At 28.3% G+C, this 19,791-nt stretch overlaps 1 protein-coding gene across 1 annotated transcript; it reads right to left on the bottom strand.

Moving 5' to 3' along the window:
* Positions 1-419: 419 nt before the first annotated feature.
* Positions 420-9,377, bottom strand: LOC108749155. Its single transcript, XM_018487690.1, is given in 8 exon segments — positions 420-524; positions 4,264-4,310; positions 4,313-4,411; positions 4,830-5,063; positions 5,361-5,851; positions 6,545-6,684; positions 7,372-7,604; positions 8,519-9,377. Coding segments are annotated over 8 exon segments (2,070 nt in total). The 5' UTR covers positions 9,240-9,377.
* Positions 9,378-19,791: the final 10,414 nt, after the last annotated feature.

Here is a 19,791-nt window from a genome sequence, read left to right as displayed (position 1 = left end):
CAAACTCGCTATCGCTACATAGTGAAACTTTCAGTTTAATAAAGTTTAATATTTATAAATATAATATAAAACTCAGTTCAATTTAAATAATAAATTGTATTTAATATGATTAATTACTTTTTTAAAGGCGGAATCCGTATTATCAAATATATTTATAAAAAGATAATTATATGTTTTAAATGTGTGTATTTTGTGAAGAATTGACATTTCTGAGAATATAAATAAAAAAGTTAGTAAAAAGCATAAATTTAAAACACTAATTTTAATGATTAAAAATATTTCTGAATTTAATGCAAACATTAAAAATGTTTTGCTGGTTATACACCCGGTTTATTTTTTATTTATGTTCTTGTGGAAGTCAGTTCTTTATTCCAATCAGGTAATTTCCCCTTCTAGATGTGACATCTTTTTTCAAGCTATTACAGTTCGAATCCACCAATACGTGTGACTACATTGATTTGGTTCAATGCAATCTGCAGTGACAATGGTCGTGGCCAACTATCACGGCCGCCAGCGAATTCAATCTGCAACGAAATCGTTTGGTGCCAACTTTTACGGACATTTGAGGAATAAAAGATATCCCGGGGTTTTGGCCGTTTATATCCGTGTGAGCATCGAGGTACTTGGACGTGTGATGAACAAAAGGAAGAGGAATTGAACGAAAATAGATAAATAGTGAAATAAAAGATAGTACAAAAACGAACTGCAAGTGGTATGAAAACTTTATATCTCTGTTGTATAAGAACAGACAAATCTAAAATAATTTTTTCGCATTAAATTCTACTTGGTTTGTATATGAAGAAACTTAATTTATTGGTATCAAATATTTATCACGACAATTCTGAAATAGCATTTCTGCGAAGCTAAATAAATTGGTACATTCAAGCTCATTCCGAGAAATTATAAACTTACAATTTAACAAACGCAATGTATTTAACATGTGGGAATAAAAAAAAATAAGTAATAGATTGAAATAATAATGAAATAATAATATTTTAAATATTACTGATCACGAAACAAATTAATTGATACAATGGTTTTACAATAAATTTTATTGATATATTTATAATACATTAAAATACTAGCAACAAAATAGATTTTTACACTAGATAACACTGGATAATATTTGAAACTAATTAAATATTATATTATTAATAACAACAAAAAATATGTGCCACTTCTAATGCCTTTGATTATTTTTTCTTTACAGTAATTACTCAAATTTCATAAATGTAAATAGCTAATATTTCAAATGTAATGTACATCAAAGCAGTTTGGAATAATAGTAGTCCTAGATTGCTATTAAAGATGATATCCAACTCCAATCTGAAATAAAATTTAAAAAGTTCTATTATATTAAATTAATTATATATAGTAAAAATATAAAATTATATATAATTATGTTATATATCTTATATATTTTGTGCGATATTTAATAATTATAATTTTTTCTAAATAATAAGAACAATAATTTTCAATTATTTGAAAACAAAGAGAAGAATATAAAATATGCAACTTTTTGTACAATGAAAATTATAAAATTACGAAAATTATAAAATAAATTATGAAAATATTTAAACAAGTCATGTTACAGTGTATTTAGTTTTTTACTACGTTGTGATTTATTATTTTTAAATTTCATTCGCATTAAGTATTTGGAATTTCATCAACTTCGATGTATGTAAATAAAATTCTGTAATTAAATTTAATTAAACCGTGATGAAATATAACGGTTACTGTAAATATCTCCTGAACTTTGATAGAATTGCATTTAATGTTATGTAATTCGATCTATATGCGACCCGCAAATATGCGTCATTTCAAACCTACAAGTTGGAATTCGCGCGTGTGTATCATGTGTTTCACGCAATTTCCATTAATTTAATTAAATTCTCTTTATATGCACTTCCTCAGAGGATACTCTGTAAAGGTAAACAATATAAACATGAGCACGTGCCGGTCGATATTTCAACAAGCACAATTTGTTTCAGCCGACGTCGAGACTTGTTTCATCTTTAGTTCCTCGCGATTAATCATATTTACCGACTGCGAAAATAATTGCCACCTTAGCAAAACAAGCAACGGGCCGCTGCCTCCTCCTGTCTTCTGTTGGCCGAGATAGAAACTTCTCCGGGTGTAATTAATGTAAATAAGAAACCCAGGTGACTACGAATGAGATGTCTCATTTCTCTCTGCCTACTTTCGTTTCTTCCACCTTACGGTCCCGCGGAAAGAGAGCCGACACCTGCGGCACTCGACACGCGGAATGGCCGTATCTCGCGTTAAATTTTTGAAGGATTTACGAGCGGCATTGCGCCTGAACGTAGTGTACGCGGAACATTTTGTTTGTGCTCTTGCACAAAGCGGAAAACTTTCATTCTTGAAGAGAACACACATTTCAACGCCTGGCACTAAAAAAATAGCGCAATCATTTTTTGTAATACCGAAAGTAATACCGAGGAGCTCGCAATGTTTTTTAAATATCTGTATTTGATCTTCTAAGTGTTGCTAAACAAAATTTAATATTTTTGTTATATAAATTGTCAATTGTTTTTTCGTTTTGTTTTAGTTCATGTTATAATATTTTAATTTCTTACTCTCTGTAAAATATTAAAATATTTTGCAATAAAGTGTCACGTGAAATGACACTTTATATATTTGTTAAACTCTATATTAAGTATGTTGTGACTTTCCATTATATATATATATATTACAGAACGATGATTGACAGATAAATAAAATAAAAGTAAAGAAAAAAACTCGGAAATTTTTGAATCGCATTATTGAGCCGATTTACAAATTGATTTATTATAATATATTTTGCACGCGATTTATGCAAAATAAAATTTATTCTAATGTAACAGTGCAATAAATTGATTTCGCCTTTTGACTAAATGATTGGAGTTTACGTACATAAATAGACCTACAGGATTGTCAGGCACGAACGTGTATGATTAACAAAATTAGTTTACTAATTAATATTTCGTGAATACGTATTCCATATTCATAAGTTTCCACCAGCGAACTTCCAACATTCGATAGTATTTGCCGAAGCAAACAGACGTACTTCCAAATGATAATTAGGAATCTACTGTATATAGAAAAGAGAATTGAAATATATTTAATATATGTTTGCTTGTAAATAGATGCTTGTAAATAAAAATCTCTCTCTCTTTCTCTCTCTCTCTCTCTCTCTCTCTCTCTCTCTATTTATAAAATTTTAAACTGCATGCTCACATTCAATGCATTCACAAAATTTAACAATTAAAAAAGACTGAAATTATATCTACAAATAAAAATAAATTTTTACAATAAAATTCCTATTGCATTTCTAATATTTATTTTATTACTTATAGAGTTTAATATAAAAATTTTGTAAGTATTATTTCCTTCTCTTTTTACTTTTCCAGTCATTTAATAATATAATAATGAATGCAATGATAAATTTGAAGCTTTTGTTAAATAAATATTTATCTATGGACATGTATTGTACTTGTTAATTTTTATTGATAATTAAAATGTGTTCTTTTAATTTATAAATTTTAAAACATTTTTTTTAAATCGTTAAGTTATACATATATTATTTATATAGCGTGTAATAAATCTCAAATGGATTGGAAAAATTAGATAGATTATTTCAATCTGCGATATTATTACAACTTTGACAAATCATTCTTTAAAATGAAGTATAATATATGAAAAAAGTTATTACTCTATCCAACAATTATACAATGGTTATTCAAATACAAATGACATTTATACTCGCGGAGATTGAATTATTTAGTTAATTAAATGGAATAATAAATTTATTTAACGAGTTAGTAGCTGCGCAGCGAAAAGTGTAGAAATATGAATGCGCTTGATTTAATGTCAAACTCCGAAGCGGCCTGGTAATTTCTTTCTTTTAATACACGCTTTTGCCCGAGAGGTGTGGTAGCTTTATCCCGAAAGCATAAAGTATAGCAAAAACTGCAATTTACTTGATTTACTCGTGGAAATGTACGGTGTCACGATACGGTGGTGCCGTTAGTGCAAAGTGAAACATAATAGAAGAAAATCGTAAAATGCTGAAAAAGGAAAATGTGATACGTAAGAAGATGAAGATTCATAGGACAAGATAGGAAAAGATGAAATAAAGGATAGATTGCTCGTAACTGACAAGCACGAAGCTAATAAAAACGACCAAAGCAATATTACGCCATTAAGAAAGCTTTCGAGCGATATGAGTATCGCGTACCGCAGAATCATGCCTTGAGAACTCACTTTTGTAAATGCGAGAGCCTGCGGTTGCGCTAATTTCAGCGAAATTGACCCGCTTTCACTATCCCAGGTTCTATCGGTTTCGTGGCGGGATTACCCGTATGTAAGGTGTAATTTATCCCGTCCAAACCTCCCAATTGCAGCTGCAAACCTGTAAAATACGTTAATTGCATTATGTTTAACAATTGTGCATAAAAAAGTTGTTGAAAAAACGAGTCTTTAACATAATTGGCAGGTCGAATTGCTATTATATACAATATATATATAAACTCGATAAAAGGATAATAACAATGGTAGCAATAATATATTTTTATGTTGGGTAAAATTTATTTTCTCGAGTCAGTATCGTGCAACATTTCCTATTTGCATCTCATAATTTTCGTATCAAGAATTTTACAGATAAATTCTTGCCAAAATTGAAACGCGTTATATCACTCCGCTATTCCATTAAATTCCGGAGCGCTTTTAACGGATTACTGTACCTTCAGAGAAATTTCAGGGTGTTACGTTAAAATGTATGTTACGGTCGAAACCGAAGATGGAAAACTTAGAGTATAGAGCTAGGATACCTGTGGGGTACCATAGATTTCTTGCTTCTTGAGTTGATCGTAATTGTTCCATGTGATGTAAAGTTTGTCCAAAGTTCAAAGTTGGTATGCTCGCAGGTATGTCCATCGTCATGCCACCAGGTATGCTCGTTGATATGCCTCCAGTTATGCTTCCAGATATACCATTGGGTGTATTTGAAGTCAGACTATTTGGTATGCTTGCTGTGAAGTCCACAGGTAAGTCTATGTGTGTGCCTGTAATAAAATATAAATAAAAGGCTACAGTATTCGCATTAATTATTAAAACATTCCTCTAAAATATTAGTGATCTCACAAAATTGAAGAAATTTACAAAATAATCCTCCTTGTGATAAATTTATAAGATTAGTTAACGAAATGTAACAGTCGCAATAATATAATTACATGTTTGCTCCTTTGATATTATTATTACCTTGTATTTAAAAAAAAATAAAGCTTTGGCTTATCACGTATATTAAGCTTTAGATTATTATTGTTTATATAACGTAATTATAAAATATAATCATATTATACCTAGCAATAACTTGTTCTTTGTCGCCGCGTTGGACGTCATTATAGATTTCAATGGCAGCATTGTAGAAACGTCATTTTTAATTTTTATTGGCCAAGAAATGGGCGCGATAGATATGTTCGGTAAAACGCGTTTCGTCTTCGAGTTTAGAGATAGCGGAGCATAGCCGGAAGATGTTTCTGGTTCTGAGAATTGCTGCAAAGACCAATGGTGTTTAACTTTCACGGGCAACGTGTAGTCTACTAAGGAGGTCTGAATATCCTTCAGTTCGGTCTTGTGCTCTTCGGGGAGAATGTAGTTTAATGTGGAGCTTTGGGTTTCAACGTTCTTTGGTGCTTCTGACTCTAGGAATTTAATGTTATGTTCATTGATCTTGAGACTCCTTGGCATATGTGAAGACGTATGAGCGTGCATGTCACTATTGTCACTCAAAGGAAGAGGATATGTAACAGCCCCATGTTTAGTAGCGTAAAAATAAATCGGTTCAAGAACGCTAAATCAAAGAGAAATCAAATTTTAATATAATATAATTATTTTATAGATTAATTAATGCGATTAGTTATTTCTTTATATATTCTCGATTTTGCATCACAATTCTACAATTACGAGAATTATTGAGAGAAATAAAATAAGCTAATAAAAAAATAACAAGATTTTATGTAAGGCTTGAATATTTTCAAAGACTCAGTAAAAACATAGTTAAAAGAAGAACATTGCATTTAATACTTTTTAATTTTATAGGAAATAAAAAAAATGTATAGCAACCAATTGTATAAGCAACATTTTTGTATTAAAACATCGATTTTTATGAATGATAGGAACATTCTCTTGGAGTCCTTCAATTGAAGAATGTATAAATAATTTAGAGATATAATTTTCTTATCACTACTTTAAGTTCACTTTCATATTATTACTTTAATTTACACACTGTGGCAATACACAAAATTATTAAACAAAATAGAATTAATTATGCTAAATAAATATTATCTGAAATATATTTGAAATTGTATTAATTTTGCGCATAACTTTGCAATGACATTATGCGATTGCCTCAGGTCCACCATGGTATTCAAATGAGACATTTTTGTTCAGCAATTGGGTAATTTTACAAGTTTAGTTTACTGCATAGTTATAGTGTATGTAACCAACGCGGCGGATAATAAAGCTCCGGTCAGCCATTACGTACTTTCCGGACGGCGCTATTGATGTTGCCATAACAGGCGAACTGGGCTTGGTTGTTAAACTTGTTAAGATGTGACCTACAATCGAGGATTGGTTTGTGCTAACTGAGATTGATGGAACGGTTGTTGGTAAGCTGTCAACTGGCTAAAAGCAGAACAAACATTTATTAGTTCTGCGCACCGCTGATTCGTACTACATTTTTTTAGTACTATATTTTTTTAGTGTGTTTACTCTTGTTTATCATATATTTTATAATCTTCAATATTCAATAGTATATTACAGTTAATATTGTGCAATTATTAATGTAAAATTATATAAGAAATTTCGCTAGTCTTATGTTTGTTCAGTACTTAGATGATTGAATACAAATATTTTTAACTTGATATTAGCTTTAATAATAAATGGAATGTAAAATATATGCATAAGATACACCAAGAAATAACATAATATATAAATTTACATGCAATTATTATAATATATGTTTACGCAACATTGCAACGATTGACGTAAGCATGAAGTAAAATAAAATTGTATAGAATTGTATAATATTAAGTATAAAATTATGTTTTTAAATTTTATTCGTTTTGCGCGAGTTATTCTAATTACAAGTAGATATACGTAACATAAAACTTGATATGGTTGACAGAATCGAGATGGCTTCATTTATAATTGCAACTATATTCATTGCAAAAATGAATAGATACGTAAAATTTTCGGTGAATAAAGTTTGCCTTCGGCCGAGTATCAGATTCAACGGACAGGATTAAATTTTGATTATATAATACCTCGCTTTGTAAAATCGAAACATCAGCTGTCATAGGTTTTGCTCACCGCATTGTATTTGCTGATCGACGTTAGCGAGTTCCATCTCGGACTGAGTTCCATCTTGGAAGCTTCTGAGGAATGAGCTTTGCCCATACCGGAGGAAACAGAAGACATGGCAGAATTACCTTCGTGCACGATAACAGGCATTGATGATTGCGTCGTGAGCGTCTCAGCATTTAACGGAAGATACTCAGAAGATGGAACCATCAGCATTGAAGATAGTTTAGGCGCATGATTATCTATGAAAAATATGATTATCACACGAATAGCATAGATACAATTTACCATAAAAAAGTTCCCAAGATATCAACAAGCAAACGTGACAATGTTATTCTGAACGAGTGAGGAAAACAAAATTGTCTCCTAAGGATATTTCATTATTTTTAAGTTCGAGGTTGATATTATATGCAAGAATCAGTAGAGATTTAACGTGATAACTGAAAATTATTCTGCAATAATTAACGCGGTGTAATCAAGTTAAAATTCTGAGGGAACAAGTTTGTTTAACATTTCAGTTAACAAATTGTTTAATAATTTAATAGAAAATTCAATATCGAATTGTTTACAAAACAATTTGCGAGAGTTAAATTAGAAAACAGAAGAGAAAAAATTTAATTGTATCTATCTTATCGGAGAAAATTTATTCTCTAATGTAAAGTTACTCTGGTAAAAATTTTTGTCAAAATTAGAACTTTTATATAAATTCTAAAATTTTTCAAAATTTTTATATAAATTAAAAAATTTTTTTTAATTTGTAAATAATTTCATAACTTTTTAGAAAACTTTTCTCATTTTTAATACTAATTATAACACTTTTCTGAAGTGCTGAGAGAAGTTTACATCTTTTTTAAAATTCTTTATACGTCTGAATTCTGAAATATTTAAGAGATAGAAGATTTCTGAGATTTCCTATTCTATAACTTCTGATTAAATGTTATAAAATCTTTCCAGAAATTATTAAATGCAAAATTTTAGAAATCTTAAAGTGTTTCAGAATTTATATATATGAAAAATTCTAAGAAAAATTATACATTTTCTCAGTATTTCTGACAAATATTCCAGATTGTATAAAAATTCTGAAAAAATTTGTATTAGAATAGATAAAGAGTTCCTATCATATGTTTTTGAAATTGTATAACATCTGTAAACTCACCGGACTTTGTATATATCAAAGAATTCCCGTCAAACGAAGTTAGTATATTCTTATATCGTTCATACGAATCGATTGGTTTAATATAAGAGTTATCTCGATAAAACTTGATCGAATTGGAGATGGATGGAGATTCGACACAAGTCTTTTGCTTCTGAAACGCTTGTTCAGCCGAAGATGATTGTCCGCAAAATAAGTTTTTAAATAGCGTTTTAGTTGTAAACAGCTGTTCTTTGAACGGTGCTTGGCTACTGTATGTCAACGCTTGTGACTCGAAGATTTCCTCCGGTGTAAGCAATTGTTCTTCGAAAAGATTGTCTGTGAGGACAGTCCGTTCTCCACGCAATTGTCGATTCTTTGGTACTGCATCTTTGTACAATTTATCTCTAAACGATGTTATCTTAAAGGAATTCTGTTTGATCGGTTGATGATGAAACATTGTTAAGCCGAATGGATAGATGGCTCGATCTTTTAAGGATACATCGCGAAGAGTTCGTTGACCAGTAGTTTGATCTCTCACTGGTACAGCCGAAATTTGCAAACCGATCGTTTTGTCAATAAACGGTTGATTCAGAAAGAAATTCCGCGGATGTGGTTTACGATAAGTGACGTCTGCATTGGAAGAACTGTCTCTTTTAATATCGTACGCTCTCACAGATATCAATGTCACAGCGATGACGACAGTCTGAAGATAGATAAAGACACTCACGTTTGAAAATATCATTATCACGCTAACGATTTTCACGATGATTTTTTAAAAGCTTACATTTGATACGTCATAAATAACCATGTGTTTTAAAATTAAAAAATTGACGTGTTAACTTGCAATTTAACCCGCAAATTTTAACGGTGACATTGAAGATTGAACGTAATGGCTACAAGTGTAAGTGATCAAGATCGACAATCTTATATAGGATCGATGATACTCTTTCTTTTCCAGTTTTTCACCCTTCCTTTACTAGTGTAGGACTGGTAAAACACGTCTGATACAACATTTGGCACACTTTTCTTCTTTTAGTATAGACTTCGAACTTATGAATTTTTTATATACAAGATACATATAATACCATAATTTTATAAGTTGCATTTTAGAAGAAAGCATATTAATATGCATTAATATAATATTTCGATCGTTTTATTATTCCATTAAAAATAATACTATTTTATTAAAATTTTGCTTTTAAGATTTAGATCGTGGAAATCTAAAACTCAAAGAAAATCTAAAACGTTTAATTATAAAGCATATAGCCAACTTGTTTTTAAATATATAAAGATATTTTTAAAAATGAAGCTATTTGAACGACTATTTTTGAAGAATTTTATGAGAAAAGAAATCTTGTATAATTAATTTTAAATGTATGTATTTTAAGAGTATTAAGATTACCATAATAAGATTATATCGATATTTTTTAATGCTCACTAACTACTTGAATATTAAGAGGAATAAGTATACTTTCTTCTCTGTAAATCATTTTTATTTTTTCTTGAAACTGTATTGAACTTTTGCTAAGAATATAAGAATCTGAAATGGCTAAGAAATTTCTTCCATCGTACAGATCGAAAAGAGAAATAAAGATACACTAAAAGAAGAATTGCACTCACTACTCCGCGTTTTAAGTGCAAGAAGGAACCACGTCCGCCTCGAGGTTCTTCGAGGGAAATTGCTCGCAATAGATGCGGCCAATTGCAAAGGTTGCTCTTTACGCACAGATGAATGAATTTACTTTAGGAATATATCATTTCAAAGGAACTCGTTTTCCGCTAGCTCTTTCGACTTTCACCTGGAAGACAAATCGGGGAAACCGGGGGGATGAGGTTTATACTGAACTTCAACTTCAAGTCCGAGATTGGAGAATGAGAAACAAACGAAAGAAAAAAGATAAAGAATGTCTTCTTCCAAGTAGCGTGCTGCGAAAAAGCCATCTGTGTTTCAACGTTCACGTGCAAAGTTTATTTTACTTCACGTCTTATAGATGCAGATTCGCCGCTTTCTTCGTGGCGAACAAGCAAGGCAATAATCGATGAGCTAGAAGAACAAGATTAACTTTTTCTATCAGTTTGATCACTCTTGTGAAGTACGTTTTCCTTTCGTCGCGTCATTCTGCTCGAAAATATATATTGAACGTTGAACTTAAATTATTGCAAAGTGACAATTATGAAAGAAAGGTGTTACTATTAATTAATATAACGCTCTAGATTTTTAAACTTTAATGTCAATTTAATAATCATTTTGGAAATAAAATTTGTTATTATTAAGAAAAATATAAGAAAATTAACATAACATTTAAATAAATATTGCTTAAAATGTAATATGTACATTTATATATATATATATATTTGTAATTTATAATTACACATGATTTTTTTATTTTACATATAACTAAAGTATAACACATTTATATTTAATAATATATGTATATATTAAGATATAAGTAAAAACAATTGTTCGATAAGAGTATAGAACTATAAAATTAAAACAACAATAAATAATAGAATTTTTTAATGCTCAAACTATTAAAGAAATTTATATCGTGATTTTTAAATATTCCTTTTAGAACATTAAAAAAGGTATATTGATGTATAAAAGACAGGTCATAATTTGTCCATTTTGTAATTTATACCATATACAAATTCAAGGGCTAAGCTGGCGGTATAATTTTTATTACTTCTTTACTGTCGCCTCTTTAAGACTCTGCGGACGTTCGGAACGCCCCGGCCCTCCAACACCGCGGAAACTTTAAGACGATCGTATTTCACGCGTTCATGAGGGCTGCTGCTTGGCGATACTAAAACATTACTGTTTATCGAAGGTCGGCTTAAGAGCGGTACCATGAAAATTATTATGGGCCGTCTTTTGAAACGTTCAACCTATAAAGGTGAGCAAAGGATACCTGATGTATCCATATCAGAATTATCACAAGGTTTCTAGACTCCAGTGCATGTGGAAGAAACTTCGTATTAAAAGATTCGTATTAAAGGTAACGATACATAAAGAAAATGTGCGTGCAATAGAAGTTGAAAAGCGAGGGAATTGACCAATCACAGTATTTGAAGTTTCAAATGGCATTCATTCTCGGGGATGCTCAATTGTGACCATTTGAATCGCGCAAGTTGCATTGCTTGCGCTTCTTTTTATAACCTTTATCATTTCGCCAATCATTAGTAGTTTCTGAACGATATAAAATAATCAGAACTAATCTATCACATAGTGATAGTGCTGCGGTACTCTTAAACAGATCACGCGAGCTATCTAGCACGCTAATGAGTTTCTGCGAATCCTCCTATAGGCACGAAACATTTAATACGCCGCACGTGAATTCGATGTATTCGTCGATTAATGCACACAAAAGTATCTTGGAACGCATGTACAGAAACTTTAATATACTACAAAACAGATGTGCATATAATTACCAATTTAACTTTTTATGAAATTATTTATTGTTTGAACATCTCTATATTTGTATGAATTATTTAATAATATTATTATATTTCATATTTTAATAACAAAATTATAAAAAATAACATTAAAGTTGTAAAAAGACGTTGTAATATTGATGCGAAAGGTTTTCATACTTATGTGATGTTTCTCGTTCATTTGTTTTAAATTTTGACATATCATTTAATTATTATTTTGTATTACATTAAATAATATATGTCAACGTTAGATTACTCAATAATGTATATATTTCTTTTATATTAATTTTAATACGTCGAAATATGTGCAAGTTTTTAATGATACATGATAAGAAACGCAAAAGATATCGTAATATTAAAATTATAATATAATAATATAATGATTATTAAGTACAAATGTCACAACTAAATAAATATTTGATATTTCATACTGCAAGTTAATCCGATTGAAATAGTGTTCCAACTTTAGCAAAGTGCTGGTATTGTATGCATTGAAAAATATCGAATTTCTCGGAAAAGTCCATTACATTACGTACAACAGTCAAAGTGGAATACAGTGGGCATATTGATATCGTAGGTAAGTTAATATTCACGCTATAGAAAAAAGCCAGTATTACATTTTAAAAACATCGTGTATACCCACATAAATCTGAATATAATGAAAGAATGAGCATCGAGTTAGAATATGCTGTTTGCATAAAATATTAATAACATATATGAGAGAAAAGCAGAATTTATTCATTTACACAAAAGGCATGATATTTAATTTCTTTATTATTTTGTATGCCATTGTTAATTAATAATTAGTTAGGCTGTATACGTAAAACCTTTTAATTTTAATTTTTTACTGATAAATTTTTTAGCATCAGTGTAGAGTTTTGCGATTACCTTAAGGGAAGTCTGTACTTATTGTTTTCTAATTTTTAGGATTTTACATTTTGTAATTAAGCACTTAAATTAAACATTTATTAAATAAATATTTAATTAAACTATGATGTTTAGAAACTTCTTCTTTGGTAAAGAAAATTAAATTTTAGAATTCATCAATCTATTGTTACCATTAAATTACGTCATCACAAGTTATAAGATATATAATAAATTATAACTAACTATAATAAATAATTATAATTGTTTATATGTAAATATGATTCATGCGCATTCTATGAGTAAATTTTTCATAGGTAATTGCTACATAGGCTCATTTAAATTGGTATGAAAATTTACCATAAAAGCTTTTAACAGAATTGCAACCGCGGACCATTTGTTTATGAAATTCACATACAGCTGCGAGATGAAATAAAGTCTTTAGTATTTTTGCTATATAGCCTAAAAACATTAATAGCATCATTTCTCAATGATTTATACATTAATGATACTTCTTGAAAAACCTAATGACTATGAAATAATATCTCAATGATGATATTCTTAAAAAAACAATATTCAAATAAGGAATCATATTTCAACTTTAATTTTATTTTATCTTTTCATTTTCTGTCTTTTATGAGTTATCTTTTATAAGCTCATGATAGAATTATCGAGACGTGACGTTTACTATCTAAATAAAATTATAATAAAATTTTAATATTTATAAGTATTTAACGATCTGTTTTTTCATATTTTTTGAAGCAATTATATGATATTAAGATATACTATATGTATATAGACATTTATAAAAGTTTCTTTTATTTTAAGCTGTAGATAAATATAAAGAAAAGTATAGTTCAGATAAAATTTAATAATTTATCATAAAATTATAGAATAGAATTATCAGAGCACATAAAAAGAATTGTAAAGTAGCTAAATGATTTGTTATGCGTATTTACCTTTACGCTCAAATTAATATATTAAAACAGTAAAAACACTTCTATTTCTTTTTTTGCATTTTTTCAATACTTTGCTTTCAATAAAATCTGTCCGGCTAATTCCTGTTAAAGAATTCACAGAAACTTTCTTTCACCTTGGAAACCCGCTGAGTCGCCGATTTAGATCTTGGAGCCTTTAGCTTCAACTTTAGTTTCGGAACAGGTATTTACTTAGGTACTTGAAGCAATTTGTTATCCAACCAATTCGTAAATGCTGACTTTCAGCAGACAAGGACGGCACGAAAATTCATTGGCAAAGGCATCATTCAGCTGTTTTATGTAATTTTCATCATGTGAGTATGGTGAATGATAACAGAATAATTTATTTATTTATGAAATATTCTTACAAAGATGAAGAAAATATGATATATAAAAAAATATTATTTTTTACATATTAATATATAATTGATTTTTATATTTTTTACTCCAAAAATATTTTTCTCAAACAAAATTTTGATTGACGTATTATTTAATATAATTATTTTTGAAAAGGAAAGTTCTTTAGCATATATTATATTATAACTTTCTAATAAAGAATTTAATAAAGTAAAGAATATTTTCATTCGTTAAAAAAGAAAATATACTTTTACATAATTATGTTTTCATGTTATACTCATAATGTAAAACTTGAATTTATATTCGGCGCTCGACTTTATTTAAAATATATGGCGCATATATTCCATCGAAATCTGTTTCATAATACGTCACGTGTGTTCATTATGTATCAAATATTAATGCTCGCTATCTGTGTCATAACTTACGAGTATTTAACAAACATTGATGCGTTTTTGTTTGATTCATCGTATTCCGATATTCGCTTGCGGAAAATTTAATTTAGTTCTGCGATATTGAAACCCGAATCGAATCAATTGGCGACCGAATTGGCGACAGAAAGTTGAAATGAATTATAGAGGATTAATTCGTCCAATCAGAATTTATCCGTCGCATCGTCTACAAAGAAAATATTCTCAAAAGCATAATACAGCTAATGTATAGAACATATATTAAATTAAATAATCAATTGCATGATATTAATTGCGCCATAAATTGCATAACAAATTAATTTATAACTTTATCTTTATTGTGACTTAAGAAGTAAAACATGCATTTATTGTACTATTAAAGATAGTTAACCGTTAATTATATGAATTCTGATTTACAGTTTTTCATGTATTAGTTATATGTAACTAATTTAATGGCACATTATTACAAATGAAAAAATTGTTTAATTTACTTTCATAAAGATACGATTTTTTTTCTATACTACCACAATTGTTTAAATGTTTACATTAAGTACAATGAAGGAATAGATACGGATTGATATTCAAAACATGATATTCCCTAAACGTATCGGATAGAAGAAAAACACAGAGTCAATCCTGTTATCCGCACTTTCACACCAAATAAGCTTGCGCTAGTCTCGCCTTGCACGCTAGAAATTGTTAACTTTATCGCCGATCTGTTCCTACGTCATGCGACAATGGTGATTTACGGACCATTTAATTGAACGTTTTGGCCAGGGCCGAAATTGGTCAATGGCTGCGTCATTATTCGTGCCGTAAGCCTCTATTCACCGAATGCAATCTGCCGTATCTTCTAATTAATGTCGCAGAATCACGTGGACCGCACGTGTAACATTTATCGTCAGGAAAAATGGTATGGTATAATATAGTAATGAAAAGTACAAAGTAAAACGGAAAAAATGCACTTTTGAGTTTATAATAGAGACTGACATCTTTTGTTCCAGAAACTTCTGCGACGTAACATACAAAGAATATTAAATAAAATATTTTTCTTGTGAATTGAAAAACAATTACTTCCTTTTATCTATATTGTACGTTTTAGATTTTACAATTACATCTCGAATTAGTTTTAAGAAAGTGTCTTTATAAATAGAATAAGATAGATCCAATTTTATTAGGTTATTTTGAATGAAAAGATTTAAGAAATAAGATATATGTGTTTTGTAAAATCTGTCAAAAACTATTCAGAAAGAAATAAAACAATGTCTTCCATGATATTAAGTTTTAAGCTTATAATGGGATTACCATTTAATTTATGATCTGCAGCTGAAAGCAATCAGGTAATGAAAAATACGAAAAATAACACGCACATTAATGGAAAATACTCATCAAGAAAAATTGATCTCTTTCCTAATTTCTCTTTTATTTAAATTTTCATGATACATGCTCAACATACTTAACAAAATTATTCAAATTTAACCAGTAAAATTTTTAACACAAAAGTATAGTCTAAAATAGCATAGTCTACAATATAATCTGTAAATTTAGACAATTAATTTTGTTGGTTTCAGATATAATTATTGTATTTTAAAATAATATAATATATTTCTGAAATTTCAATTTTAGTTTAATTTACTATTGTACAATTATCGTCTTTATTCTGAAACTAAGCGTATATTAATATAATTTTTGATAAAAGTATTGTTTATTTGCAAGTTAAAAATTTTCGTAATTAAAAAAATTTATAATATATGCTTGTCTGCAAACGCTTTAAAAAAGTAATTTATTGACAATATGAAATACTAGTGTCAGCGTTTCACATTAATACGCATCAACTTGTGAACGAGTTTACGAACAGTTGCACGATTTACATTCCGCTTTGGAAAGTCGTTCGATCTTGAGCGATCTTGAACTTGTCTGATGAGAATCCAACGTTTACAGGCAGCAATATAACGAAAAAGCTATTTCGTTTTTCAATCGAGTTCTATTCCTCTTATCTATCTTTTACGAAATATTTCATGCGTGTAACATTTGATCATCGAGAAAAGGGAAAACACGATTTCTGAAACTATCGTATAAAGCTTTATCTGTTTTGTTACTTGTAATCTTGTTTAATAAACTTAAAAAAATCTAAATAATTATTTAATAGAAAAATTTGCGTTGTAAATGCAAAAAAAAAATAACTAATGAATAAATAAAAAATTTATGTTTCTTTGTGTAATTTTATAAATTACTATTCTCTAATAAAATTTTAATTTTATAATATAAGATATTCAATTCTTACCAAGAATTTTTGTAAATTTTAATAAAGATGGTTTCTCATAAAAAGAGCAAACTACGAGAACATTTATTATTTAAAAAGGGGCCATTTATTTTAACATACTTATTGAATAATAGATAATTATGTAAAGTAAACATAGAATTTTTTTCGTTTTTGATATATTGCACTATTATTTATTATTTTGTATGTATTACTATATCTATTGCTTTTTAATTATATATTTTTTAGTTTGATGTTAATTTTTTTAATAGTTTAAATTGTTTCAATAATAATTCTAAAAAAGTAATGATTAAAAGTAAAAAGCTTTTGATATAAAGAGTGGTTTCAAAAAAGAAAATATGTGATTAAATCATAAATCAAAAAATGTGTGCTTAAATTAAAATATATTATTAATAATTTTAATAACTACAATTTAAGTATAATTTACTTAAGATAATTAATATTAACGAATTTAGTATTTAATTTGAAAATAAATTATGGTAAAAATTGAAAAATATTGTAATATTTTCTCGATACCTGTTTTGAGTTAATCTGTTTTCAAATGAAAGAACAGAAAATTATTGTTAAAAAATTTAATAGTAATAAAAATTTTGAAATACAATATAATAAAAAATATCTTATAAAACGTACATTATTCAAATATTATTAAATATTATTAAATTGCAAATATCAGCATTCTTATTTTAATATAATATTTTCTTCTTATACACACATAAACATCAATGTAGTAATATAAGAATTGCCAAAGTTAAGCAGAAATAGAAAAGTACTGATTGTGTCGAAAGAGTTCTATTTGTGTACTGAATAATAAATTGTACACCTATTAATGTTGTATTGAGCTCGAAGCAACATTCATCAAAAAGCTATCGGTGTATTAAATTACACGGAAATAGGTTTGTGACAAGGCAGGATTGCTCCGTAGAGATGAATTTCTTTTTACTTTGGACGAAAGCAATAGAATGATCAATTCTTCTCATTAGTCATGATAATATTGACTGATACTTTATGATTCATTGACATGTTTATCTTGTTCTTCAAAACTGCTCCTTTTTCTTTTATTACAAATACTTTGTCAAATTAGATTAATTTTATATTATTTATTCTTACTTTCTTCTTAAAATAGTGTAAATATTTGAGAAATAAATAAGATAATTGAAAAGATACTTTAGAGCTATAAATTAACAAAAGCGTATTTATAACACATTAGAATTATGACACATTTGTAAGGAAAATTTTTTGGCGCAATAAAAAATTCAAGAAAATATAAAATCTTATGCAAAATTATTATTATTTGTAATATTATATATAAATACTAAGTTACTAGTAATCATTATGTTTGTAAAGCATTATTTACGAGTAGGAATATCTGGCTGTATATAATGTCTGATAGAAAATTTCGTAGATATTTTTTTCGATTTTATCAATAAAAGTTAACATTATATGATTGAAATGTAGCTTTTTGTTTTTTTTTATTTAATAAAAAGATATTAAAAAATAAAGGCACAATAGAAGTCAACATAAATTTTATATCTATATAATATGTTGAAAATCAACAATCGACGAAATAATGGACGTGCAATCCTTATGGATATTAATAACGAAGCGTTGCATCTGTGTAAATTGATATGCGATATGAAAGCACATCACGAAAAACGCGTAATCGAAATCGCGAAAACGAGAGAAACGTACATCTACGCTATCTGCATACAAATATGTAAGTTACGTCATTCTATTGCTGCATGCAGAAATAAAAAAATTAATGCATACGCATTTTTGCATAAACATAATTAAATGAGTTTCTGATTACGATAATTTTAAAATAATGTAAAATTTAAAATAACACATGAATGGATTACGTAGAGTTTGGCATTCATTTTCGTTAAATTTCTAATCTATAACGCAAAAAATGGCATAATTTAAAAAATTTTTAAAACAATCGTTATGCATATTACTATGAATTTTGCGAATTTATTTATAACTGCGTGTAAAGAATTTGTATAAACTTTTATTTAGCAAAATATAAAATATTCTTAGTAACATATTTTAAAATATAATAATCGGAAAAAACATGTTGTTGCTTCATACAATTGCAGTGATTGTTCATTTTGTTTCTCTTAATTTAGAATATCGTGAATGTATTCAATTATCACGAAAAGATATTTGTCATTAGTTTCTATTAAATTTCTGAATAAATTTCAACAGTAAGTCGCTATATTGTTCATCGTAATTCTTGCATAAATGTAATCCAATTGAGCGTAATTAATCTAATACGATAGAGGTTTATCAGCAAATTTGTCAATAATCAAAATTATATCTTTAATCTTTATGAGACATATTACGTTATTTTGTAGAAAACTATATGTAAAACCAGCCGCATTATATCTAACACAATAACGTAAGTAATGCGTGTGCAGGCATGTGCAACTGATCTTACTAATAGAAATGCTTGACGCAAGCTTCTAGTTTTGTGATAATTTCTTCAACAAGATTACAACCAATTAAGCAGCTGTGCGAACAGTGTGTATCTGGAATTACATCTTTTGAATACAAAGGACCAACCCTGCGAGAATTCGTGTTTTTCGCACAAAGTTTAATAATATGTATTATTCTCTCTTTTTGATTATATTATTTATTAATATCATTATCTAACTGAAAAATTACGTTTTTATCCAAATAAATTATTATTATTTAAATGAAAAATTATGTATTATAAAAAATATTTTTATTCAAATGAATTATCATTATCCAGATGAAAAATGATACTTTTAATTGGAAGGCATTTAATTAAACAGGATGTAGAGTGTATCGCGTACTTTTTATTCATAACGCGATGCAAACCGGCAAGTCATGTAGCTTCAAGAATGAGAAAAGGAACTTTTGCTTACAGACACACGTATACACAAGATCTCCGTAATATTAATTTGTTAGTTGCTAGCAGCATTTCTGCTTACATACGCAAGATGATAATAATAGTAG

This window comes from Trachymyrmex septentrionalis, unplaced genomic scaffold, assembly GCF_001594115.1.
Source record: "Trachymyrmex septentrionalis isolate Tsep2-gDNA-1 unplaced genomic scaffold, Tsep1.0 scaffold27, whole genome shotgun sequence".
In the NCBI taxonomy this organism is placed as follows: domain Eukaryota; kingdom Metazoa; phylum Arthropoda; class Insecta; order Hymenoptera; family Formicidae; genus Trachymyrmex; species Trachymyrmex septentrionalis.
Note: the sequence above shows the minus strand (reverse complement) of the source record. Positions and strands in the feature narration are given on the sequence as shown.